Raw genomic sequence first — 27702 nt, forward strand, 5'->3', positions numbered from 1 at the left:
CTCAGGCTGGCAGAAAGTTCCGAACTGCACGTGCAAACGCGTGAATAGGCGTTACGTGAACACGCATAGGCGATACGATCTGCCTTACTTCCAGTGGCCAATCGGTCCTATATCTTCGCACACAGGCACTGCTCTCATCGCAATTCCCCTTGTAGGCGTCAAGTATACGGATTGCTTTGATTTCGAGTTCATGACCCAGACGACCCCTGTATCAAGACATAATCAGATTGTGGTTTTGCCACGTAAAAACTCCGCAACTAAATTTTCTTTTGTCCCGCAACCATCTGAGCGCCGCGGTAAGGTTGCATCCAATGCATGGACCTCAGTTGAGTATTTTACCAAATATACGAACAAACAGAGCGGTAGATAAACTGGACATGAACTGAATTATTTGATGGTTCATAAATCAGTTCGTACAGTGAGTGCAGTCAACATCCGACTTTTCGTACTCCCTAGCGGCCGCGGAAACGTTGGAAAAAAAAATGAATGAATGACTTTTACTGCCCTCAAGGGCTCAAATCGCCGCAGGCACATCCGCAATAGCTCTGAGGGCCTGCCAGTACACTTATTAGGATCGTACTGTGACAGGAGATGGCGGGTGCGCGCGTGTATAATTAAGGCATGCACACTGTGTCACGTGACAATTGCTTCTTCCCAGTCTTCGTATGCTTCACCGCAATACTTTTTGTATGCTTCACCGCATGTCGTTGCTGTATTGAGGTGAATCTAAGTTTCATGAGCTGGCTTTATGCAACACGTCGTGCTTTACCAGCTTCAAAGCCAGCGGCGAAGATTTGAAAAACGGAGTCGGCGCCGTTGTTAACAGCGGCACATTTTTTTAATGAAAAGCACAGCAGCGAACAGCAGAAATCTTGGTAGCGAACGTTCAAGTAGCAAGGACTAGCGTTGCCGGGGTGGTAGTTACGGCTACCAGCGGATCTGCGTGCGAGAGCGCTTGTTCGAGGTGGCGAGATAATCGAAATGACGGCGCTGGTGGCTTCGATCAACGCTGTCTCCGACTTACGGTCATGGCAAAAAGTCCGAATAATCCGATGACGAAGTGTTTTTGCGTCCAAAATTTCCGACGGTCTTACACATTGACCCTACGGGGTACCGTGGCGGTACCGCGAAGGACTCCGAATTATCGGGCATGTCCGAAAAATCGGCCGTTGACTGCAGCTGCGTAACCCTACTGAAAGCATTGCACTGCTGTAGTAACGTGAAAATAACGCACTCTTGCGCAGCTGTCGCAAATAGCACTTGAGCGGACGCAGCCAGAAGCAGACAAGTCAAACTGTAGCGAAATGGCGCAATAGGCGCAGTTGGACCATTATTGACCAAAGTCAATTTGCTCGCAGCTGCTGCCGCGATTCCTCACTCAGCATTTTGACAGCGAGTTTCCGCGCTCTTCGAGCAAGATGTGCTCATGTTTAACTGTGCGCGCGTGACACCGCGCTTGTTAATTCAGTTAAACCAGTTTGGCGGGATATTTAGTATAAACCCATGATAGAAACTGTAAGCGCGACTGAACGAGGACGTATAAAAACATGTTCACAAGTTTGTACGGCCGATAAAACTACTATCCTTTCTTCGTATAGCTATCTACTAATTTGCAGTCGCAATCAGTCTTCTCGTTTCGGGAGAAACTGACTTTTTCTTTAAAGCGCTGTCAGTGCACGAAAAGACGATAGTCAAACTACAACTGAGGTACTATAACATAAAGCTATTTCCACACTTATCTATTCCAATTCTGGAATCAGTCCTCCATGATTGGTCAAAAAACTTTCGCGCCACTCCGACTACATCTGTCTCTCCCGCGACGTCAGGAAAACCGCGAAAATGCCCCATCTGATATGAAGTGTGCACACTGATTATGCATGATTGGACCGAACGAAAGAAAATTAAATATTTCTGATTCGACAACTTTTTCGCCACGATGCTCTGCCATTGATCAAATGTTTTCGGGCTGCCCCTACTTCGCCTGTCTGTTACGCGACGTCACAATACCGCGAAAATCCACCACGTCAGAGTGACGTGTGTGCGTTAAAGACGCATCAATATGGCAAAGAAAACTGAATTGTTTTCCCTGAAATTCCGGAGACGGCTCCGTTCCAAAAGGAATATCACATCGCTACCCACCGATTGCTTTTGCACTGCCTACTTGGAGCGGCCGGGGAGCATGGACTTATTTGCGTACAGGGGACTTATTTGTGTATAACTTATTTGCCTATTTCTGTGGCAGCACAGCGTTATCGAGCCTATTCAGCCCATATGCGACATCACTTTGCAACTATTACTTACTGCGGCCACGTTCTGATGTCATTTTTAACGTTCTGTTGCATGCCACCACGATTTTTTACCAGCCACCGCAAGCTAAGCAAGGGGAAGTGGATCAATCGCAGACGCCGGCACCACCCTCCGCATTCGGTTGTTTAATTTCACTGTTCTGGCTCGCTCTATCGAACCCCTCTCCACTTGAGCATGCTCCTTGCCTCTTTTCAGCCAATTCTATGAGAAAATCTGCTCAATGTAGGCAATGCTATTCGCATTGAAAGAAAAAAAAGTGACCTACTATAAATGAGGAGCGCGTTTGTTTGGGCTATGGATTACCGTCCGATGCTTGCGTCGGCGGTTACATAAGTTTGACGCCAGGAGATTGGAATAAAATCAGATTGGGATAGTTTTATCTTATAGGGCCCCTTCTGCTTTAAGCCCATATACAACTTAATTGTCTCAGTTTAGGATATGTTGCAAGTCCGGCCAGCATTGGAGACAGTTTACGCATTCAGGTAGCTAATGAAACAGCTTCAAGCCCCAATAATGTAAAGCGTCTGCAACCGTCTGAAAGATGACGGGAGACATTCCTGCGACGAGACGACACCTCTAGATCACAAGAAAAAGCTAAGGAAATCACATATTGTTGCTGTATTTTCCAGGTTTCTATGTGCGAGCCTATGAAAAACACGACATAGCTTACAGCAAGCACAAAAGAAAGCGTGACTGCGCTTTCTTATGAGCAGATGAGCCTGCCATCGAGTTTCTAAGCCTTCTGCTCAACCGCCATCCTGTTTGTGCAGCAAGGTGGCTGGCTTCGTTTTTCACTTCGTTTGCATCTTCGCAAACGTCTCTCTATTGCTGGGTTCGTCCGAATTGGAAGGAGGCCTAAAATTGTCGGCTTATTCGTCTACGAACGTTGCTCCCTACGGCGAGTATCAGAACACTGCCTTTGGCAAATCACTTCATTATTTCGCCAGTTTCCCCATGGATGGATGGAAAAACTTTATTTTCGTCAGAACGCATGTGCGGACGATTCCGTGCTAGATGGCCATCAGCTCATGGCTGACGGCGACCTGGGTGGCCCACTCCACGGCCCTGGTCTGGACGACCGGGTCTGAGCTGGCCAACACGGCCTCCCACTGCTCGAGAGAAGGATCACGCATAATATCCGCCGGTGGCGGCGCTATGCTACAGCTCCATAATATGTGGTCATAGGTGGCCAGTTCCTGGCACCATTTGCATTCCGGCTGAACGTCCGGGTAGATTTTGTTTAACACGTATGGATTATAGAATGATCTCGTCTGCAATCTTCGCCAGACGCTTTCCTGCGCCTTCACCAATTGCTTGTCCGGTGGAGGGTAAATTCTCCGCTCAAGTTTGTAATGGTTAGTAATGTCGTGAAAGGACACCAGCCCATCTCTCGTGGACCTCCCCGGAACGTCCGGCTCACCTGCTCGGCTGACGAAACCTCGAGCATTCATGTGAGCCGCCCCCGCAGGGGCGTCTGCGTCAGCAGGCGTTTGGTGTGTGGCGACACCACGGACCCGAGCACACGAGGGTTGGGCCCTCCCGCGTGTAGCCGTGCGCGGCTTAGCCGTGTCTGGGGAAAAGGGGATCCTGGGGGTTGAGCTGATGCTGGGTGATTGGACCTTTATGGCCCCCCGGCGGAGGCAACACACCCCTTTGGCCTCTGCTTCACATAGACGGCACCCCCGGACTGACCCACCCGGGGGAAATCGGTAGTTGCCTTTTCCTGTCTCTCTCTCCCTACAAACTTCGTCTTTTCCTTACTTTCCGCCTTTCCTGTCTCCTTCTCATTTCTTTATTACTTCCGACCTTCCTGGCAGCAAGGGTTAACCTTGTGTGAGTAGCCAACCTCGGTTATATCATATTGGGTTATAGCGGCAACGTACAGCTGGCGTTAGCAGGCCCTGTTTTTCAGACCCTGCAGCGTCCCCTTGTTGGACTCCATGGTGGGTGGCTGGCGTTGCTGCCGAAAACTACACGTCCACACATGGCTACTTCCTTCCCTCCACTACTTGATCGCCCTCAGAAAAGAGGGCGCACCGATGAAGTCTTTCAATTTTTCGGCCGCCAAAAAGAATCGTTCCCGCGTTTCCATGTTATCCATTCCGCAAAACCAGATAAACCAGTAAGAACTATCTCACCCTTCCTTGTTTCCAAGTCATTGACTGAAGTCTTTGGTCCTGGATATAAGGCGTCGAGGATGGCAAGCGGTGATCTCCTCTTGGAGCTCCGCGATCAAAAACAATATGAAAAATTGTCAACATTAGTGTCATTTGGGGAAACCCAAATAATCATAACCCCGCACCGCACCATGAACACCACCCGTGGTGTTGTCTCTGATGATGACTTGATGGAGCTCACTGAGGCTGAACTCTTGGAGGGCTTCAGTGACCAGAATGTTGTAAATGTTAAACGAATTAAGATAAGGCGAGATGGAAAAGAGATCAACACGAAACACCTGATACTCACGTTCGGCTCAAGTATCCTTCCCGAGTCCATCGAGGCCGGTTATATCAAACTTCGGGTTCGACCATACGTTCCCAACCCTCTCAGATGCTTTAAGTGCCAACGTTTCGGCCACAGCTCACAGAACTGTCGAGGCCGGCTGACTTGTGCCAAGTGCAGTGACAAAGAACATTCCTCTGAAACGTGCCAGAACACTCCACATTGTGTTAATTGTGATGGTGAGCACGCCGCGTACTCGCGGTCGTGCCCTTCTTGGAAAAAAGAAAAGGAAATCGTTACAATCAAGGTAAAGGAAAACATAACTTTCAAGGAGGCACGGAGGCGGGTATCATACCTGCCCAAGAAAACCTTTGCCGATGTGGCGCGTCAGGGGGCAGCGTCACAACGGCCTCCGGCGGCTGTCCGACTCACAAGCAGTGAGTCGGCAGTTACGCCTTCTGCCCCCGCGGCGGTAGCAGCTAGCGCTGCTCCGTCAACCGAGGAGAAGGGACCATCGACCTCGAAGGTGGGCGCAGCCGAGGCTGCCTCAACTTCCCAGGTCCCTTCCAGCGCTGGCAACGGCCGGCGCAGCCAAATCCCTCAGGGAGCCCCATCGGCCTCCGGGCTGGTGGGCGCAGGGGTCTTGCCCTCCAAGGCAGGACCCTCGCTCGTAACTTCCCGCTCGCAAGAGCACGTGTCCGGCGCCTCACAAGAGGCAATGGACACTACACCTATCCTCCAGGGGCGCCAAGCGCCTAAGGAGCGGCGAGGTTCACTCGAACGCTCCAGAAAGGGCAAGACCCTGATTACAGGGCCTCGAAAGGGCTCTGTAAATAAATCTCTGTAATTTACATAATCACTACTTCTTTTCTGTACACACAGCACCTATTTACTACCAACATGGATACACAGATAATTCAATGGAACGTCAGAGGTCTTCTTAGAAACCTTGATGATGTGCAGGAACTCCTCCAAAAACACAATCCAAAAGTGCTGTGTTTACAGGAAACACACTTAAAATCTATACACACACACTTTCTCCGAAAGTATATTACATTTCGCAAAGACCGCGAGGATGCTGTCGCATCATCTGGCGGTGTAGCCATTATTGTTGACAGAACTGTAGCGTGTCAGCATTTAAAGCTCCAAACGGCCCTTGAGGCCGTGGCCGTTCGAGCCATACTTTTAAATAAACTCATTACCATCTGCTCTTTGTACATACCACCACATTATCAGCTTCACAGACGCGACTTAGAATCATTAATAGATGAGCTCCCAGAACCCTATATGATTCTCGGTGATTTTAATGCACACAGTAGTTTGTGGGGCGATCCACGCTGTGATGCGCGAGGTCGCGTCATTGAACAGATGCTTTTCTCCTCTGGAGCATGTCTTTTAAATACAAAGGAACCCACATATTTTAACCTAGCCAACAAGTCATACTCTGCCATAGATCTTAGCATTTTATCGCCGACGCTTTTACCATATTTTAAATGGATTGTGCTTAACAACCCATATGGGAGTGACCACTTCCCAATAATCCTAACTACGCCGAAACAAGATCAACTTCCCCCGCAGGTCCCTCGGTGGAAAATTGACACAGCCGATTGGGAACGGTACCGAACTCTTACACACATGACCTGGTCTGAGATGTCTGGTATAACCTTAGATGACGCTGTTGCATATTTTACAGCTTTTATACTTGATGCCGCATGTAAATGCATTACTCAAGCGAGCGGCATGGGTTCCAAACGGCGTGTTCCCTGGTGGAACGATGCGTGTAGGCAAGCACGGAAGAAGCAGAACAAAGCGTGGGCGCTGCTTCGCGATTCGCCAACAGCAGAAAACTTGGAAAACTTTAAGCATATCAAATCCCAGGCGAGGAGAACGCGCCGACAAGCAAGACGAGAGAGTTGGGCGAAGTACATATCAAGCATCAACTCGTACACAGATGAGAGCAAAGTATGGAATAGAGTGAAAAAAGTCAATGGGCAACACACATATTCCCTGCCTTTAGTGAACAGCCACGGAGAAAGCCTTGAAGACCAAGCCAACTTTCTCGGGGCACATTTTGAATACATATCGAGCTCTTCACACTACTCAGAAACCTTCCTAAAATACAAAACACAAATAGAACAGCAAACATTAGAAAGAAAATCTGCTAAAAGTGCTGCGTACAACGATCCATTCCGTATAGCAGAACTGCAGGCAGCACTAAACTGTTGTAATACATCCGCCCCAGGTTCAGACCGCGTAATATATGAGATGTTAAAACAATTACCATCCGAAACACAGAAAACCCTCCTTTACCTATACAACGTTATTTGGTCTTCCGGCGAGATCCCCTCTGTTTGGAAGGAGGCTATTGTTATTCCAATCCTAAAACACGGAAAGGATCCTTCCTCTGTATCGAGTTACAGGCCTATAGCATTAACAAGTTGCCTATGTAAAGTATTCGAAAAAATGATTAACTGTCGCCTACTACACTTCCTAGAATCAAACAAATTGCTGGACCCATACCAGTGCGGGTTTCGGGAGGGTCGATCCACCACTGACCATCTCATACGTATCGAGGCACGTATCCGTGAGGCTTTTGTCCATAAGCAGTTTTTCTTATCAGTATTCTTAGATATGGAGAAAGCCTATGATACAACGTGGCGGTTTGGGATTTTGAGAGACCTCTCACAGTTAGGTATACACGGAAATATGTTCAATGTTATCGAAAGTTATCTGTCGAATCGGACATTCCGCGTTCGAGTGGGCACTGTTCTGTCACAGAAATTTGTACAGGAAACTGGAGTGCCGCAGGGCGGGGTGCTCAGCTGCACACTTTTTATAGTAAAAATGAATTCTCTTCGTCTACACATACCACATAACATCTTCTATTCGACGTATGTTGACGATGTGCAGATAGGTTTTCAATCAAGTTCTCTTGCAGTCTGTGAGCGACAGACCCAGCTTTGTCTTAACAGGGTCTCCAAATGGGCTGATGTGAACGGGTTCAGACTGAACCCACAAAAAAGCACCTGTGTCACTTTCTCTAGAAAAAGAGGCCTGCACCCTGATCCTGAAATTGTGTTGCATGGTGAGCGTCTGCCCGTAAACAGGGAACATAAATTCTTAGGCATAATTTTAGACGCGAAACTAACCTTTGTACAGCACATAAAATATCTTAAAGACAAGTGCATGAAAACAATGAATATCTTAAAGGTGCTCTCACGCACAACCTGGGGCAGTGATAGAAAGTGCCTCTTGTACTTGTACAAAAGCCTCATACGCACACGACTAGACTATGGAGCCATAGTTTACCAGTCGGCTACTCCAACTGCTCTAAAGATGCTTGACCCCGTCCACCACTTAGGAATTCGCCTGTCCACAGGCGCCTTTAGAACAAGCCCAGTAGAAAGCCTGTACGTTGAATCGGATGAGTGGTCACTGCATCTGCAGAGAACATATTCGTCTTTCATGTATTTTCTTAGAGTGAACGGAAACAGTCAGCATCCCGCGTATCACACCGTAAACGATTTGTCCAGTTGCCAACTTTTCCGCAACCGGCCCAGAGTGGCACAGCCTTTCTCCATGCGTGTTAGAGACATGGCTGAAGAAACAAGGGTTCCACTGCTCCAATACCACCTTATGTCCCCTGCTATACGGCCCCCGCCGTGGCAGTGGCAACCAATAGAGTGTGATACATCCTTCATAACTGTTACAAAGCGCGCTCCTCTCGCGCATATACGAATGTACTTCTTGGAATTACAACACAAATACGCATGTCCTGAATTCTTTACAGACGCATCAAAGTGTAATCCTGGCGTATCTTACGCAGCAGTCGGTCCATCCTTTTCGGATACCGGTGTTCTGCACACGAGCACAAGTATCTTTACAGCAGAGGCCTACGCCATATTGGCTGCCGTTAAACACATTAAAGAAAGTAATATCACAAAGGCAATTATATACACAGATTCATTGAGCGTTGTAAACGCTTTGAAAACTGTCAAAAAGTATAAAAACCCTATCATTGTATCTCTTTACTCAGCATTACTAACCACCTATGCTTCCAAGCAGCAAATCGTGGTATGCTGGGTGCCGGGGCACCGCGAGATTGAAGGAAACGTGTTGGCTGACCAGCTAGCCACATCCATCCACGCGAATGCTGCAGACATTTCCATGACTGTCCCTGTAATGGACCTTAAGCCCTCCATAAAGAAAGCGCTGAGGGCTTTCTGGCAGCGGTTGTGGGATAAAGAAACAGAAAATAAACTCCATGTTATCAAGCCATATCTTGGCAACTGGCCGCCGGTATCAAAGAACCGCCATACGGAAGTAATACTTTGCAGACTTAGAATAGCACATACATACAGTACACACGCATACCTCTTGTCAGGTGGTGATCCACCCATGTGTGATAAGTGTGGTGAGCCACTTACCGTGCTTCACACCCTGATGCAATGCAGAGAATTAGATGCAAATAGGAAAAAGCATTTTCCATTACCTCACCGGCAACAAATTCCACTTCATCCTCAAATGATTGTAGGCATAGAACCTTTCTTCAAACATGAATCCCTGTTTAGATTTTTAAAAGATGTAGATAGTTTCCATATTATAGCCCCAGGAAATCCGTAGCACAGCCTCTAACAGAGGTTTCTGCTGCGGTAGGTGCAATAAAAGAAAGCACCTGCCTCTCAGCCTTTGTACTCAAAGGCCCCCGGAGGCATTAGTGCTATTTACATATTCTCGCATTTTAGCTCCGTGATCACTTATCACGCGTACTTTATCCAGAGACCACTACATGTATCACTATCATAATTTTATGCTATATCCTATTTTACGCTTCCATGTCACTGATTGATTTTAGGCCACTTTACAGCCACGTTACATTCCACCATCGCCACTCACAAATCAGCGCTTAACACAACATTATCAGTCATGGCGCTCTTTGGCCATACCTGGCCCTTGCGCCACTAAACAACACACATCCATCCATCATGTGAGCCGCCTCGTTCCCAGGGTTCCCAGAGTGGGCCGGTACCCAGACAATTTCCACCTCCGTAGTCCCTCGCCCCGTGGCCCGATTTAGTAATCCTGCCGCTGTGACAGAGATTCTGCCCCTCGCCAAATTTCGGATGGCTGTTTTAGAGTCGCTGAAAATCATGTCAGCTTCAGTATTACCTATAGCTAGCGCTATCGCCGCCTCCTCTGCAGTTTCTGAGGAGCGGGTTTTGACTGATCCAGAGGTGACTAAGCGTCCCCGCCCATCCACCACCGCAACTGCAAATGCGTCCTTGTTCTTATACTCGGCGACATCTACGTAGACCGCCCCGTTGTACTTCCCGTACTTAGCATGTAAAGCTCTGGCTCTTGCCTTCCTACGGTTCTCGTGATGTATCGGATGCATATTTTTAGGTAAAGGTTTTATGTACAAGCCCTTGTGCATTTCTCGCTTCACCTGAATTTTCATGTCCCCAGCTGGAGGATCAACTCCAATGCCGATCCCTTCCAATATATCCCTCCCTACTATCGTTTTGGAAAGTCTACTGAGTTGCATCGCCAAGTGTGCCTCCCGCAGTTCTTCCAAGGTGTTGTGCACCCCTAATCCCAGCAGCCTTTCGGTGGAAGTATTGTTAGGCAACCCAAGGGCCGCCTTATACGCCTGTCTAATCATAGCCTCCACCTTGCCTTTCTCCGTCGCGTCCATCTTCATATAAGGCGTCGCATACACTATTCTACCGAGCACAAACGCCTGTACCAGCTTACACAAGTCCTTTTCCTTGACGCCTTGTTTACGATTGGCGATTCTCCTGATAAGTCTCACGGTAGCATTGACAGTATTTTTGAGCCTTTCCAAGGCCTCCCTATTCTTCCTGTTAGTCTGCAGATACAGCCCCAGGATCCTGATCGTTTGGACCTCAGCGACCGGTGCACCCCCCACTTTCACCTTCAGCGGTGGTGGCGGCACATAGTGCCTCGCATGTATCCCTCTTGGTTTATCCCTAAGCACAAAAATCTCGGACTTGGGCTGAGAGCACGAGAGTCCTGCCTCCCCCGCTAGCTCCTCCACAATATCCACTGCCTGTTGTAAAGTTTCCTCCAATTGTGCGTCGCTTCCCTTTGTTACCCATAGAGTAATGTCATCCGCATAAAATGTATGTTTAAGTCCCGTTATCATTGCCAGCCTGGGCGGTATCTTGATCAAGGCGAGGTTAAACAAGAACGGCGATAAAACCGACCCTTGTGGTGTCCCCCTGCCCCCCAACGGGAAAGGATCCGATTTAAATTCTCCGACTACAATCTCCGCAGTCCTATCCTCCAGAAATGATCTGATGTATCGGAAGGTTCTACCCCCCGGTCCTATGTCCGATAGGCTCCTTAATATTGCCTCATGGGTGACATTGTCAAAGGCCTTTGTGAGGTCGAGCCCCAAGATAGCCTTCGTGCCCGTGCCGTACCCAGGATCAACCACGTCCTTTTTGAGCTGTATCATGACGTCCTGCGTTGATAAATTAGCCCTGAAGCCAATCATCGTTTTAGGTATCAACTCCTTGTCCTCCATATAACCCTGGAGCCTGTTGAGGACCACATGCTCCATCAATTTGGCCAAGCAGGACGTCAGCGAGATGGGTCGAAGATTCTCAATACAGATCTTCTTCCCTGGTTTAGGAATAAATGTAATCCTAGCATGCTTCCACTCTGCCGGGATCTCTCCGGCCGCCCAATATTTGTTCATCAAATCCGTGAGCGCCCCCACTGACTTGAAATCCAGGTTCCTCAGCATTTTATTAGTAACCCCATCTGGACCCGCTGCCGACGTAGTACGAAGCTGCCCCATTGCAAACTCCACCTCCGCCACCGTAAAGTCCGCATCTAATTCGACGTTTTCCTCTCCCGAGTAATCCGGCAAGAAACCGCCCGCCTCGCCGTTTATGTAACGACTTCGGAGTTCTTGAATGAACTCCCCAGTCGTGCCTTGATACTGATGAACTAACCTAGCCATTTGACCCTTCTGCGCCGATTTGGTTGCCGCCGGATCTAAAAGGTGCCTCAACAACTGCCATGTTTTTTTGCATCCGAATTGCCCATTCATCTTGTCACAAATCTGCCCCCATTGTTTGCACTGCAAGTCCAACGTGTAGGTTTCGATTTCTCGTTCTAGCTTGGCCACCTTCCTACGGAGGACCCCATTATGCTTTTGTTTCTTCCATCTCCGAAGGAGGCTCGCATGCGCTTCCCACATGTGTAACAGTCTAGAGTCCGCCGTAAAACCTTCCTCCACCGTAGGAACCTCTGCTGTGGTACCCTTCACGTCCTGCTTGAGCGCCTCAATCCAGGCTCCCAAGTCCTCGATTTCCCCGCTCACTGTGTCTTTCCTGACTCAGTTTCCCCATGATCACAACCCGTTTAAACAGTGTCCGGTGCTGTTATATCACGCTTTTCTCTCTCAACACAGCCCACAAACCAGCACCCTTCGTGCACCTGAGACGGGCTGTTGCGCGCAAGTAATTTGCAGCTTTTTATCATTGTGTTAACAAGACTCACAGTTTACCAGGTGTCCAGATGTGAAAGACAATACATGCGCGGATCAGGTAACATTACTAAGCGTAACATCTTACTAACAGATTGCACCACAATTTTCATATTTCACTTTGTTTAGGAATAAGAAATTATTTCGTATTTAGGATATTTGGAGGCTCTTCTTCTCATATATTTGCATTCGGTTTTATATAGAAAAAATGTGTAATGCGAGCGCAGTTTAATAATATCGGTGACCTTTTTATTTGCCCACATACACCATGTTCCGAAACAATCTTTCCGCATTCTTAACACAATGCCCACACTTCCTGAAGCCGTCGGTATTCCTCGAGCCTATACTGTTCGTCTTTGTGCATTGCATAAACTACTCAACTATAGCTGTCCCACAGCAAGTGATAGAGTTCCATCGAGATTTATTTGTGCCTCTTGCGCAATTTTTGCATAATTTCTCGCTAACTTCATATCTTAGGATTCCAAGCAACAGATCTTCGTTACTTTCTTACCGCATCCGGATGCTTAATCTATAGGAGTAGTACCGCCCTCACTCTCAAAACCTCACGCATAACAGGTATTCTGAAAGGCGGTGCTTTTATGGTTTAATCCAGCAAACGCCGGTACCAGCAGGTAAAACTGAGAATCGGCCCCTTCGAAGAATCCTCTTTGAGCAGTTCCTCCAAGCGCTCGGTTTCTGGTTCCCTTCCCTCTCCTACGCTCTTTCCCCGCGCGGCCGTGGGCCTTCGAAATTTACAATACGAAGATCTTCATCGCAAATGGTTTTGACGCGATTACTTCGTTCCCGCACTTCCGATGTTCATCGTTACGTACGATTTCAATAGTGCACGGGTTTTTTGTAGACGTTCTGTGGGAAATACATACCTACAGAAGAAAGACTCGTGTAAAAAAACGTGCAGAGAAGTTATTCAGCTGATTCGGATTAGTACAGACACCATTACAATGTTGGGAGATTGGCGACGCTCTTCAAACCTAAACCTCCTCAAGGATGTCGTGAAAACTACCTCCAAGAACGCTTATATACCATACACGGTCGTACCGGTGCGTTTGTAACGCCTTTTCCTCTAAAAAAGACTGCGGAATAAATTTCACATTTTTTTAAAGATATGGTAGGCAGAATACTGGCCCTTTCATGCACAACCTAACGTTATCTACACTGTTTGGAGTTTATTTTACTGCTGATAACTGGAAAATTTTCACACCGATATGCACTAGGACCATCATTCGGCTTGTAGGCATTCAGCAATAATGCACAGATAGACTTCGATGGAATCCTTCTCCATCCTGGGAAATCAGTAATTCATTGGATGACTTCTTTAGTTTTTTTACATCTCGTACATATCCACGTGGCCGAAGCTTTCTGGTTCGCAAAGAAAAAACTAAGGTGGGCACTTGAAGGAACACGTTGGTTCGCCGTTCGGCGCGTTCACGAATGGTATATAGGTTCTGACGTGACCACACGAAGCGGCTCTCCAAGCTACCCATTTCAGTATCAGTTTCGATAGTTGTATTTATGTTATTTAAAGTTACTTTCACTTTTCTAAGCAAATTCACATATTGTGAAAAAAAATCTGTTATCCTATAAAGGGTAAAAAAATAACGATGGTATTGCCGACGAAGTCTTTTTCTTGTGATATTCTACCTTTAAATACACTACGGAATCTACATACTAATTTGAATGTTTCTCTTCTACATTTGTGGTGTAGTACTTGTCTGTAATGCGTAGCCAGGAGCGAGCTAATCTGTCCGTGTTTGGAAAGTTTCCGCGCTTTCAAATAAAGATAAAAATTATAGACACAGTTCCTGGAGCCTTAACTAAGGCACCGTAAGGAAGTGACCAGAGTTTCATAAGATACGTGTTCTAGGGAAAACAGAGCTAATGATCATTCGTAAACGTATTGTTTCTATTTTGTTATGAATATTTCTTTTTCCACTGTCGTTCCCACTATAGCACTATGCTGTTCAACATGCACGCGTGGTGCTAATGATCTTGCCGGCAGATTACGCGGGTGACTTACTCGATGCCTAAGTCCTTCGTAGTTCAATTATTTTTTTTTTTCAGCTAGGAAGCAAGAGTCAAGCAAGCCTAGCTTTGGAAGCGAACAAGCTTCGCGGAAGAAGAAAGCTTATTTTATTTTATTTTATTTTATAAAAATACGGATGGATTAGCAGTGCATGCAGCTTCTAATTAGGCTGTTTTTGCAGCGCTGCTCGGATCTGCGAGTGTCCGGCCGCTCTTTCCGGACGTTCGCCCGGACCCTGCCACCACTGTCCAAGGTCTCCAAATCGGTCATCTCACTGCTACGTCACTATCGCTGGGACCAGGTTAGTGCTGTGTCGGTTATAGTAGAGAGTGGCGTTGTAATGAGAACAGGACAGCGAGAAACTTACTCTGGTCAAGTTCTTTGAAAGCCCGGGGAGTTAGACATACTTAGTAGCGCAAAGCAAACAAAATCAGGAGGACGGGTACGAAAAACAGCGTTAGTTATGCGTGCCTTCCCTCGTGACTGCATTTATTTTGCGCTACTTTCCGTTACAAATTAGCCATACTATTCATTTCTTAAATCAAACGAGATGTAGCGGCAATAAAGGATGCGAGCCCATATTTATCCTGATAAGCACGCTAAGGTAACTACTTGACAATGTAATTGTTTTATATGCAGCGTGTTTGGCGCCCCATATACATGCATGGAGACTAAGCATTGACTGCCTCTCTCTCCTACCAACGTTTCAGGCTCAGCATTGAGTCCTTCACGCGACCTATGAAGGATGTGCCAATCTGTGCCTCCGCCTCACGATATAACCGACAAATTGAGCAACAAAGTCAATCGCGCACCTGCGGCACAAGATTCACGACTCTAAATATCACAGACTGCTACCTTCGAAGATTCCTTCAAGTGGTGCCGGCGCGGGGATAGGCGCATCACCTAAGGGGATCATTTTACTTCGGAAGCAGTGAACTGCTGGAAACTTGGTGTGCAGTGGCCGTCCGCCCGTTCCCTTACGCTCACGACGACCGTTATTTTTCGTCATCGAGCTTCCTCGTCATCCGCAGCTTCACTGCCACCTTAGGGAGGAGAGATAGTGTCAGCCTTTGTCCCGAACAGCCATCGCTGGTATTCAAACCCACATCGCTGCAGCAATGCGTATTCATAGGTCTGGCGCGCCAACCTCTCAGCTATCACGCAATGAGAGCGCTGGAAAACTCCTGTGCAAGGTTTTCTGTTTCGTGCTAACTGTGGCACTCTTCGTGTCGGCGCATGTGTTTATGAGAGGCCAGTACAGGGTATACTGCACCGGTGAAAACAATAATGTGCGAGGGCGGAAATATGTGCATTGTGTATAAATTGTTCTTGAAAACATGGCGGCTTCTCGGCGTGCAATTCTTCGTTGTCGTACTCGTCAAAACAGCGTCAGGGTCATAAAAGGGGCTTACGTGACAATGACGATGACGCGCCTCAAACATTCCACATACTCTAAATAGAGGATACGTCGAGATTCAGGCGGTTGGCGTAAAACAGCTCAGAAAGCGTCGATGGCGTCACAACAACAACGAGGTAACGGCAAATTGTACCACAGAGTTTGTTAAATATTAGGCCTCACTATTTCCAGTTGCCAAGTGCCCAATGTAGTAGACGGCTAAATGTGCAGACAAAAACACTCTTTCGCTCAATATACGCTCAAATCTTCAAGGTGGCACTGCATCAGTTGGCTCGTGATATCAGTTGCAGAAAATGTGTGTGCCCCAGAGTTGAATAATCCGATTCATTGCACCTGCTTTTAAACCATGAAGTTCCTCCTCGCCGGCGGCTTAGACAGTGGCATGCACAAACAGTGAATTTCAAAATGTGTGAGCAGACATCACGAGTAAAGTCATCCTAAATGCCACGCTGCCAACACGTCGGGCTGGTAGGTATATGGACGTTGTCCAGCTGAATGATGTAAAGAGCAAGTAGCACTGCATTACACAACTTCGCAAGACTTATTACACTGTCCAAAGGTTAACGTCACCTTGATAACACACGTTCGACCAAGGCTGCACGTATCAAGTACACTCAGCTCCTCCATCGCTTATTCGACAACCGTTATGCGGCAGATGGGCTCTCTTTTCAAATGAGCCTGCCCCCCAGTGCTACGGCCCGAAGTGGTGTTGATGAGTACGCACAGATACGGAACATGGAGTGGACAGGTAGCACTCACAATACTTAAATAGCAAGATACTGGGCCAACTTTTTAAAAGAAACATAGCATAAGCCCTTGGCCAAACAGCTGTTAACGTGTTTTTCCGTAAATGTATGTATTTCATTTAACTATATCGAACCTATCTAGAAATGCGGCGCCTAAGATGGCTAAAACATGTTCATGCATTTGGGATCCCATAAAATGCATCATGCGTGCCTAAAGAAGTTGCACACATCGCAAACAAAATAAACTTGCAACCTGCTTATCTACATAGCACTTTTATTTGTCGAATAGCATGACAGCTAAATTGATTGCTTAATTATTATAATGGTCAATTCATTTCTTTTAGTTTTTACCCAAAATTATTACATTATTCTATGGTCGTACCGAATTCCCCCACCCCAAGCAAGAATCTTGCAACCGCTTGCCCATTCTCTCTTATCGAGTGCGCACAATTACTTGAAGACGAAGCAGGCAAGTGAAATTAAGATGAAGGTCATCGCGATGGGAGAATCCTGCTGTCACAGAGAACGAGCTTAGCGCCGGAAGAACTGCTGCCTTTCTGTTTCTTTTTCATAGTGACGGCTGCGGCGTACAAAATCGGCTTATTGTTTGTCAGTCGTTTGTTGTCAGTTTAGGAAAAGCATGAAATAATAAATTTCGCACTCTCGTGAGCACCATACAAAAAAAAACGTAGCAATCTTGAGCGACTCATTCGGTGCTACACTCACTCACTGCGACAGCAGCACTTTCCCACTGTAATGACAAGCATATTTTTTGCCTGCTTTTTCCTGAGAAAATTCGGCTTGCCAGCTACTGGAAACTGGACAAGATACCAGGGGTTATTACGCTATTGGTTGTAGTGAGGAGTTCGGTTCTATAAATGTATTATTTTAAACACGAATTTACCAAAAATATGTTATTTGTACACTAGAGAAAGAAATTTATTAAGTAAAAATCATGTTATGAGGGCATGAGGGTGAGTCCTCCGTCCAGGGCTCCAGTAGACAACGCCTCGCACCAGGCCTGGTCGGGGAAGACCAAATGGATTTCCAGGTCAGTCCGGGCGAGGATGGCTGTCCAATGCTCCCTAAAAGAATGTTATGCTGATTGGTGTGAATATGAATTTTAGGCATGTGATTGCGCTCCCATGTAACATGGGGCAAAGATAGCATGGGGCATGGGGCATGGGGCAAAGTTATCATCGTCTTGGGTTCTTCTAAGATAGTTGTACACCCCGAGAGCATCAAGTCCCTCCGTGAATATCTCCAGCGGTAGACCAAGGGCGGCCTTATACACCGTGTGTATTAGGCCTGCTCTGTCTCTTCACGGTTAAGTTCTTCATACGGGAGGCTGTAGGCAATTCTGCTTAATGCAAAAGCTTGAACTCGTCTTATTGAGTCTGATTCGCTTAATGCTCTTCCGTTCCGCGTACCTCTTCCTATCATTATGCTGCTTTGCTTGACCGAAGTCTTTAGTGTTTTGAGGGGGTGGTCTGCTTTTGTGCTGTGTTGTATCCTCAACGATAAAATCGTCACTTTCTTGGCATTCCTTAAGTGTCGAATCTCTACGCTTGAGTTCAGCTTCTTGAGAGTTGTTATAATACATTGCGTGCACCGTAATTGATTCCGATTTTCAGGTGCACATTTCATTCTGTTCTCGGAGGCGAAATCATGCGCTGTGTTTGTTGGGTCTCGAAGTATTCGTTCTTTTTTTCCTGATTGAGCCTTTTGCCGTCTAAAGGGTAAAGTCATGGGCAAAAGTACAAAATGAAGACTTGCACATTTTTTTTCATTATGGACGAAGTTATTCGTTCCCAAGTTTAATAATAGGGCTGAGATGATGGCACACTGTTATTTGTCTCTGTTTGGTATATTGAAGAAGTCGGATCGTGTTTCTGCTATGCCGATAGTGGCCGTTGTTTGCCCCAAGAAGGATTTGATAGATTTACAGGTTTTGTTTTTTTTTCACCGCACCTGGTTTCCTCAAATTCTTGTAATGTCAGTTCTTCCGCGATGATATTGAATGTGCTTTTAAGGTCTAGTTCAGCTATCAAATGTTCGCTTCTTGTTCGAATGGGGCTCAATACCTCTTCCTTCAGTATTAGCAAGACATCTTGTGTCCCCAAGTGAGGCCTAAAACAACATATGTAATCTGACAGCATACTTCGGTCTTCTATATAGTTCGTAAGTATTTTGTAGATGACTTGTTCAAAAGGTTCCGCGAGGCAAGACGTGAGTAAGATCGGTCTGACGGGTTGTGCGTTATGAGCCTTGCCAGGCTTTGGTACTAAAAGTATTCCTGCCTCTTTTCATTATTCGGGAATTTTTCCAGTCAGCCATACCTCTCTGTTGAATTATTGAGTTAGTTTACTAATTTGTTCACAATTTAAGTTCCATAGAATTGTACTCGTTAAGCGATCCTTACCAGGCGCTGTATTTTTCTTAGCTACCTGGATTGCTGCGAAAAGTTCTGATTCTGTTAAAGGGGCGTCCATAATTTCCAGGTCCATCGTATGCCTTCGAATATAACTGATTAACTGGTTCTCCTATGTATAATTTTTTTAGCTTTGCTATTAGTCCGCTGTCTGTGCACTTGAGTTCTTCCACTATGGTCTCAAGTGCTCGTGACGATTCCAATTTTGTTGCTCCTCAGTCTAACACACTCCTAAGTTTGCTCCAGGTTTTCTTTGTCGAGAGGGTTCCCCTTAGGGAATCACTGAACTGCATCCAATTTTCTGCTTCTCGTTTTTGTGCATAATCATTTGCTTGTTGGCCAATTACCTCTACTCTTGCTGTAAGTTTTCTGCTGAGAATTTGACGGTTCCAGTGCTTTCTGAGGCCTGCGCGGCAATCTCATAAGTGTTATAAATGTAGGTCTACCGCGGAGTATTGCAACGTCACGGTGGCGCTCTCAGTGTTGGTCGAGTGTGCAATTCGCACGTCTTTCCGACCACTGGTTGATATCTTCTATCTGCCCACCTGCAAAGAGGTGCTTCCTGAATTTTTCCTTGTCCGTTATGTGAGCTGCCTGCGGATTTTGGGTGAACAGATCGATAGACTGATAATATAATGGTTGCTGCCTAGTGTTTCGTGCAGATTCTTCCAGGACGCTGCTTCTACGTTTTTGGTAAACGTCAGACCGGGGTACGTGTCTGAACTCGCGCTGTTCCATACTCTGGTAGGCATTAGTTGCAGCGCTTCGGGTTGCATTTAGAATTTGTCCGTGACCTGCACCAGCCTGGTGGCCCTTGCAGTGTCCCTTACGTATCCCCAGAGAACTGTACATTTCATGACATTACACAAAGAAAAATGTAAATTAGATAAATGAGTGATGGCGTTACCTTCCTTGCGGTGCACACAGCCTGTTGTCTATGACATAGCTGTCAATATTGTGGACTTCTAAATGCGTACGTGCACAGGTTTTAGCCTCTCAGACTCCACGTGACCAAGTGGGCTAGATTTATTTAGTCAAACTCTATAGGTCTGTGAATCCTTTGAGCTTCTGGGTAAACTAGGTGGCGCTAACGCTGCGACGTCGTTGTTGGCACTGACGCCATCGAGCCTTTCACTGCTGTGGTCTACCAGCAGCCTTATCATTGGAGCATACTCCATTGTGGGTATGAAGCACGTTTGAGGGGGATCATCGGCATTGTCATGTAGGTCCCCATTGTGCAACCGACGCCGTTCTCTCATCCATGAGGACGAAGAATTACACGCCAACACCGCGCCATTTTTTCAAGGGCAGTTTCTATGCGACGCACATAATGTGATCGTCCTCCACTGCAGCATTGCTCGTTCGGCCTCCAAGATACATGCAAGGGCGGCACCGATCTCAGAGTCTGTATGGCGCACAAAACCCTGCAGTGATTGTTCGGCGCTGTTGTTACACTATAGCCGAGTGGTCAGCGCACCAGACTGCCAAATGCACACTGCTCCAGTAACCCAGCGGTGATGGTTGTGGATAGCATTCTTTTTTTAACCTTCGCCCGGTGGCGATGGTGAAGTTTGAGATGGCGCGGTAGAATTAATTGAAAGATGGTACGGTCAATGCTAACTTAATTTGGAGCACTCAACTGCTGTGGCAGATAGATATCAGCAAAGCATATGTGGTGTTAGAATAGTCTGGGAAACGTGGGCCACAACTGATATCGCTCATACGAGCGTTTGCTTTGGAAGTGTGTTTTTTTTTTGTTCTTCAGCAAAAGAACCAAACCGAGAAATAGTTTGCGATAATTCATAACATACTGCGGTGATAGAGAAAAACGCACGCGAGGCAGAAATGATATTCTCATGGGCATTTCACGTTTGCATATCGACGTTAAGTGAACATAGAGGAACGCTGTGCAAGCATCATATACAGTCCTACGTGCTAGTCAACCTGTTTTATCTCGCTTTACTGTTTGCACTGCTATCTTCATTATAAAATAGAGCGTTTCATACAATAACGTGCCCCCTTTATTAAAAGTAGGGAAGCCAGAGCGCTTTTAATCTTACCCATTGTCGTATCGTATCCCGGTGCACCTAATGCTCTACCTCGGGGAATAAGAGGCAGAGTAGCTTCAACTTGCTCGCGAGGTAACAAACTCGCGCATTAAGATTCAGCGCATGACTACCAGACGGCACTAATCAGCCAGCTCTGAGAGTCCCTGATCACCCAATAAAAGCCGGCATTATTTCAGCGAACTTTACCGTCCTTAATTTCCCAGTTCGACTTTGTTGATTTGCAGCTGGGCGCTGCTTATAAGCAGCTGAGCCAGATCTCGACCGCAGAGCTCAATCTATCTCGAAATGGCCATTAGCATGTCGTTTTTGCAGCGAAAGACATCGCCAAACAACATTACAAAAAATATTAACGGGCAATTACAAAAAGGGAATACTTTAGTTATACCCGGTAAGGCAATCTTTCTAAACTCTACTAACTTTGCGGAAAGGGGTTCTTTGCCTGAAAAAGAATATAATTACCAGCCGTGGTGATGCTGTTGCTTTCGTGTTGCGTTGCTAAGCCTGGGGGCATGGCGTCAAATCCCGGCCGCGGCGACAATATTTCAATGAAGGTGAAATGCGAAAACGACCGTGTACAATGCATTGGGTGAGAGAGAGAGAGAGAGAAATAAATAAATAGAAGACAGGCATTTGGTGAACGTTTGAAGAACCATAGGTGGTCGAAATTAATCCGCCGTCACTCACTACAGGTGGTTAAACTTATTACGTGGCTCCCCGCTTCACCGTGTCTCATGATTATCTCATAAATTTGGCGCTTAAAAAACATGAAATTTAAAATTTTAAGAAGGATAATGCTGGCGGAACATTTACATATTGAATTTCCCACTGAAAGTCCAGCTCCAGTATGTGAGTGTAACGTCAAAGGCATGAAAAAAAAGAATTTCTCGCATTTGGGCTGTTCCAATGCACTCAAGGGCTCAAAATTGGCGAACTTCCGTTTTTGGATCCTTTAAGTTACGAGATAATCCATTTTTGCTGATAAATAAATCACTAGGACCGAGCACACGCGGTCGAAATTTGTGACGCCATGGCGAGCCGGTTCGGAAAGCTCAACGCGGCGTCGACGCCTGGATTTAGTTTTTGGGTCTTTTTTTTTGGCGTATCAGGGGCCCTATAACGTAAAACTATTTCAATATGCTTCTATTCCAATCTCCTGACGTAAAATTGGCGTAACCACCGACGCAAGCGCCGGGCGGTCACCCACAGTATTGTCTGAACAGACCAATCAAACACTCTCCTCATTCATAGGAGGTCACTTTTGTTTGCTTGAAAAACGAATAACATTGCCTACACTGAGCGGCCTGCCATATCTAATTGGCTGACAAGAGGCGAGGAGCACGCTCAAGGGGAGAGGGATTCGATGGGGCAGAGCCAGTGCACTGAAAATCGATAACCGGATGAAGAGGGTGGTGCCGGCGTCTGCGATTGGTCGGCTTTCCCTTACTGAGCTTGTAGTGGCTGGTTGAAAATCACGACGGCATGCAACGGAAGCTTAAGAATGACGCTAAAGCTGACCCTCAGCAAAGAAGGGTTGGCCGAATGGGGTGGTAAACGTGCCGAAAGTGCTCGAAAACATTACACGGCCACGCAAGAAGTTTCATTATACGCAAATACACCCATGCTCTCCGGCACGCGTGAGTAGCCAGAGTCTCAGCGATCGGCGGCAGCCATCTTTTATTCCTTTCGGAACGGGGCAGCTTGCGGCTATCCCGAAGAAAATTCAGTTTTGTTCGGCATATTAATGCATCGTTATCGCGTACACGTCACTTTGACGCGGTGTGTTTGTGCGGTTTTGTGACGTCGCGTGACAGGCAGGTGAAGTGGGTGCAGCCCGAAAACCTTTTACCAACAGCCGAGGGCTAATGGCGAAAAGGGGTCGAATCTGGTCGAAATAACTGTTTTTCTTTTTTCTGTCAAATCATGCATAATCAGTGTGTACACATCAAATCAAATGATGAACTATCGCGGTTTTCGTGACGTCGCGTGACACACAGGTGAAGTGGGGGTGGTCGAAAAAAGTTTTTCACCAATCGTGGAGGGCTGATAGCAGAATTGTAATAGAAAAGTTTGGAATAGTTTTACCTTATAGCGCCCCAGGCCTCTTTTAAACGGTGAGATTACTTTTACAGTGATAGTAGTTTTGGGCTCACTCGCTGAACATTCCCATCACACTGCTTCGGCAATTGAAGTTGGCTGCAATTTCAAAACCCCTTGGTAGAAATTTGCAAATAATAAAAAAAGATCGACATGCCTCAACAAGGATTTGAACTCTAAACTAGTTCACTGCCACTTAAAGATTGTACTTGTCATACACTCCCCCGACGCTAATGTAGTGCAATAGAACGCGGTTATATACGTTACATAAAGAAAAGTTGCCGATTACTATTGTCCCCATAAACAATCTTATTGATTACATGGTCCACTTACGGCCTACGGAAGTAAATGAGCATTTATTTATTAGTTATCTATTAGTGTTACTTTGCTTTGCTCCGAGTGTTCAATAAGATTCCACCAGATAGTAGATACAGCCACAGGCTTTGCCCTTCCAGTGCGTTCTCGGCTACTGTTCCCTGTGCGTTCTTTATCTTCACTAACAACCTTCTTATCTTCTTAACTTTATCTTCCCTCGGTCACCCTGCCTCGTTTCAGTACAGTATTCATGCAATTTTCATAAATTTCCTTGAAGTTTTGCGTTAAGAGCATTCGTGCAAAACTTCACAATGACCAGTCAATTACCCAAGATTTTTGTATGGTCAATACGATAGATGGCCAGCTATCGCTCAGCACTACAACTAACCTGTGATTTTCTTAGGTTCCGAGTGGAACATAAGGAAGCTTTTTCACTTGGGCTGAGCCTAATTTCTTTTACGCCAATGCTACAGAATGAGCAGTTATTTGTTAAATTTATTGCATAGAGTTTTAAATGCGCAGTCGTTTCTATGCCTACCCAATGAGGAAACCCGTCCGTTCGACCGACTGTCACGTCAGACGAATCGCTGCAAAGAAAATAACGTATAAACAAAAAAAAACATTCACGGTAGTGAATTTCGAACCTAGGAGGCCACGCTCAGAAGCCGAATTTCTCGCCCACTGGGCTAAACATCAACTTTTTGTTTTCTTTATTGCACAGAATTATGAGTAATACGCGTCATGCGAAAATTAGCCATATAATTCTTAGGCACACATAGAAAACAAATGCAGGCATGCTACACACTCCAGTGAAAAACTAAAGGAATCTGGCATACGAACAGAAGCGTCCAGATGCGAAATCCATTCAGGACTAAAATCAAAGGTAGAATGCCCACTACGCGCTTGAGCAGTCTCTTCTCAAAAGACAAACGTTGCCGAACGAGGTGACTCTGCATGTCTGTCGATAATTCGGCTTCTCCATGATGAATAGAGTCCTAATAACGCAAGCAAATAATATGGTATATTACTGACTGTCTTTTTGAAATGAAGTAACCGGATACCATAAGGTGTGAGACGAAGTTCTTTTTTCGTAATTCTTTGTAAAATGTCCCAAAAATAAATTCGTCAGGACAAAGAATAAAGCAATGTTCTATTGCCTCGGATTGATTACAAAGTCTACAATTTCCATTCCGCGGTACATATAATCCTTTTTTCATGAATCCGTGTTTGAACTGGCAGGGCGGAGGTGTGCAGCATAAAGAAAAATGTTTTCGCTGCTGGCATAATACACATTCTACGGGCACGGAAAAGAACATCGTAACGAAATATAGACATTTACGGCTTCCGATACGTAGGTTCAGGGAAAACGTTCTGTACAAGTACTATATTTAGCGACGTTCGATCAACTCCTAGCAAATGCAGCAGAGTAAATCTGCCTTTTAGAAATAAAATAGCGTCGGCATGCTCTTTCAGGAAGCCCCAGAACGGCAGTTCTTGAGCAATGTTTGTCGTGACAAAAAAGAATAGAGGGTGTGAAGCAAGGCGCGTTCAGTTAACTGCGAGAAGGAATGGATGACGGACGTTCCTAAGATAAAATATGTCGCATGAACAATTGTCGCACGTACAAATGCAAAAGATAGATTGCACCCTTCTCAAATGGAAGAAAAAGGATGTCCCTTCTCATGGCTTCCCATGATGAGCGCCAAATAAAACGTGCAAATACTCCATGAAATGCATGAAGAAGTGTACGAGAGCAGTGCACGACATGGAGAACATAAGGAAGCTGATAAACAAGAAATATATTGCATGCCTTAGCACTCTCAAAAATGAAAAGGTAACGTCTCTACTAGGTTGTCACCTTTGGAGCGATAGTTCTTAGCGCGGACGTCCAGTCAGGTCCACTATTACGGAAGTTATCGAGAAGCACACCAAGATATCGCAGCGGAGGCTGATTCGAATAAATATTTGAGAACACAAAGGAAGTTTGAGCCAACATGCCTAACCAAGAAACTTTGCTTTTATCAAAATTTACACTAGCTCCTGCACTTTCACAGAAACGCAGAGTATACAGCGTTTATTGCCTCGGCAATACTGGGCATTTAAGGCAAGTTCGCATTCGACTTTGTAGCGCACTGTTTATAACAACGTGCTCAGGCACGTACGAAGGATCTTTTTTTTGGGGGGGAAGGGGGGAGGGGTTAACCAAGGTAACGGTTCTATCCAAATGAGGGGGGGGGGAGTACTTTTACTAGCACAAATGTGAATAATGCCCACCATTCACCATAAAGACGCGTGAACCCGCAAAAGAGAATTGAAATAACGTGTATCTCACTGGTACGCCTGTGAGACACACCTCTCCTTTATCTGGCAAACAAATAGCCATATCAAATGGACTCGCGCATGATAGATGCGCAGTAAGAACCTTGCCAAGAACAATTGAACAAGCGAAAGTGCAAAATAAAGATCTCTAGCAGCGTTTTTTGAATCAGCTCTGGAAGAATTTTAGGGCAATACATATTTGCGGAACAATAACAGTTCTTTAGTATCCCTCGTTTACTGCTCTACCAGGTGCCAAAACTGGCTCGTGTTGTTATTTGGGAAGTTGCGCAACGATGCGTGGTCACCAGTCCCGTACAACCGCGTAGAGCGCAGTCGCAGTCACCGTCGCAGAGTGTGACGGTGAGCCATGGCGGCTCAGCCTCGCGTGCACAAAGGGAGCAAGCGCGCCGTTTTCCGTCGTGCACATGGCAACATGGCACCAGAGGGAAGGGGGGGGGGGGCACCGGTCGTGCGTGGTCGCGCGGGCTTTATCTTGAACGCGATCTGCTTTGGCGGCACAGTCTAGGTGGGCCGACGGCTCGTAGCTCTGCGTGCGCTGTGTTCTCACCACTCAGTTTGCGCTGAAGTGATAGCACGAAGATCACTTCGCTCGCTGCTGCTGCCGCGATTCCTCAAGCCAGCGTTTTGACAGCGAGTGTCCGCGGTCATCGAGTGTGAAGTGTTGATATAAGATTGACACCAACCTACAAAGGCTGATGAGGCTTGGGTCGAGTCAGATAACACTGACAATCTGTATGGGTTCATAAGGATCGGATCTAGTCCTATAATGTTTACAACGACCAATAAAGGTCCGTAAGGGTTTATACTAGTCGGATCAAGTTTCATAACATTGATAACAACACCGGGCTGCTTGGAAACGAGCAAGTGACACAACGCTTAAGCATACTTAGCTGCCGGAGGAGTTCCTGTGGGATTTTTTTCTTCATGGCTTGTAGTGAGTAAGTGAGCGTGATCTGCATAACGCAGATGTCGCTCATGGAGTACCTGTGAGGACAGGTCATTAATAAATAGTAAGAAGGGCATAGGTTCAAGAATTTAGCCCTGCGGAGCACCCAAATTTATAGTTTTAATATCACACTGTGCCTCACTAATACAAACAAAGTGTTTACGCTCTTTAACTCTGACAAAGTGCTATGGATTCATGTCATAACAGGATATTTGACCTTTAAGTATAACTGGAGGTAATGAAACAAATGTTTTTGCAAGGCCTAAGAAAATTTCTACAACCAATTATCCTACATCAGTGGCTTTCCAAATGAAGTCCACGAACGTTTACATTGCTTTGGTATTGTAGAAATGCTTTCCTAAAGCCACACCAGTAATCCAGGTAATGAAGACTGCAAATTGACAGCGTCGAAGCCCTGTACTTTAGCCTTTGTTAAATTACCTTGCTTGTTTGGTCTCCCGACTGCGAACATTGTACACGTAAGAGTGAAGTTGGACAGAAAAAAACTATACGGTTCCTTTACAATCGTTATGGGAGGCTGTTCTCCGTCACATGCGCAGAAATTATAAATGCACTCTGTGCTGGAAAGCCGCACGTGTGAAGGCATTTGTTCTTGCATAAGTGTGTGAATTGAAGCATCCGTGCCGAGACACCCATTTCATTTACCGTGCCACCTACACACGCAGCGCTCCCTTCAGTCCAATGTGCTTCACAATGTTCCATTTAGGTTAGCTTTGAATTGTTTTAAATGATCCTCTTTTATATTCGCCATGGAAATGTAGAATAGCTTAGACCGATCGGTGCATTAACTGCCATGTGATCAAATCGCGAAGGAAGTGACTATCTTTTTCGATCTCATTTATTTTTTTTTATTTTTTTTCTCGCTCTGTTCTGAACTTCTGTATTCCCTCCTGCAATGTCCCTGCTTAGAGTGTGTACTTTTTGTAAATAAATTAACAACATAAATAATGCATCAAGCCTTGGGCTAATGGTTGTGTTTCGTACATCCTGGGCGCATCGTCCTACGTTACG

At 46.1% G+C, this 27702-nt stretch overlaps 1 protein-coding gene across 1 annotated transcript in view; it reads left to right on the forward strand.

Annotated features, from left to right (window-relative positions):
- The window catches only part of LOC135912824 (guanylate cyclase 32E-like), a 265613-nt gene that overhangs the window by 114666 nt on the left and 123245 nt on the right, over positions 1–27702 (forward strand). Inside the window, exon 5 of the mRNA XM_065445365.1 lies at positions 14494–14613. Within this exon, the coding sequence (XP_065301437.1) occupies positions 14494–14613 (120 nt within the window). The remainder of the gene's footprint in view (positions 1–14493; positions 14614–27702) is intronic.

The sequence above is a fragment of the Dermacentor albipictus genome, chromosome 8 (genome assembly GCF_038994185.2).
Source record: "Dermacentor albipictus isolate Rhodes 1998 colony chromosome 8, USDA_Dalb.pri_finalv2, whole genome shotgun sequence".
Classification (NCBI taxonomy): Eukaryota; Metazoa; Arthropoda; class Arachnida; order Ixodida; family Ixodidae; genus Dermacentor; species Dermacentor albipictus.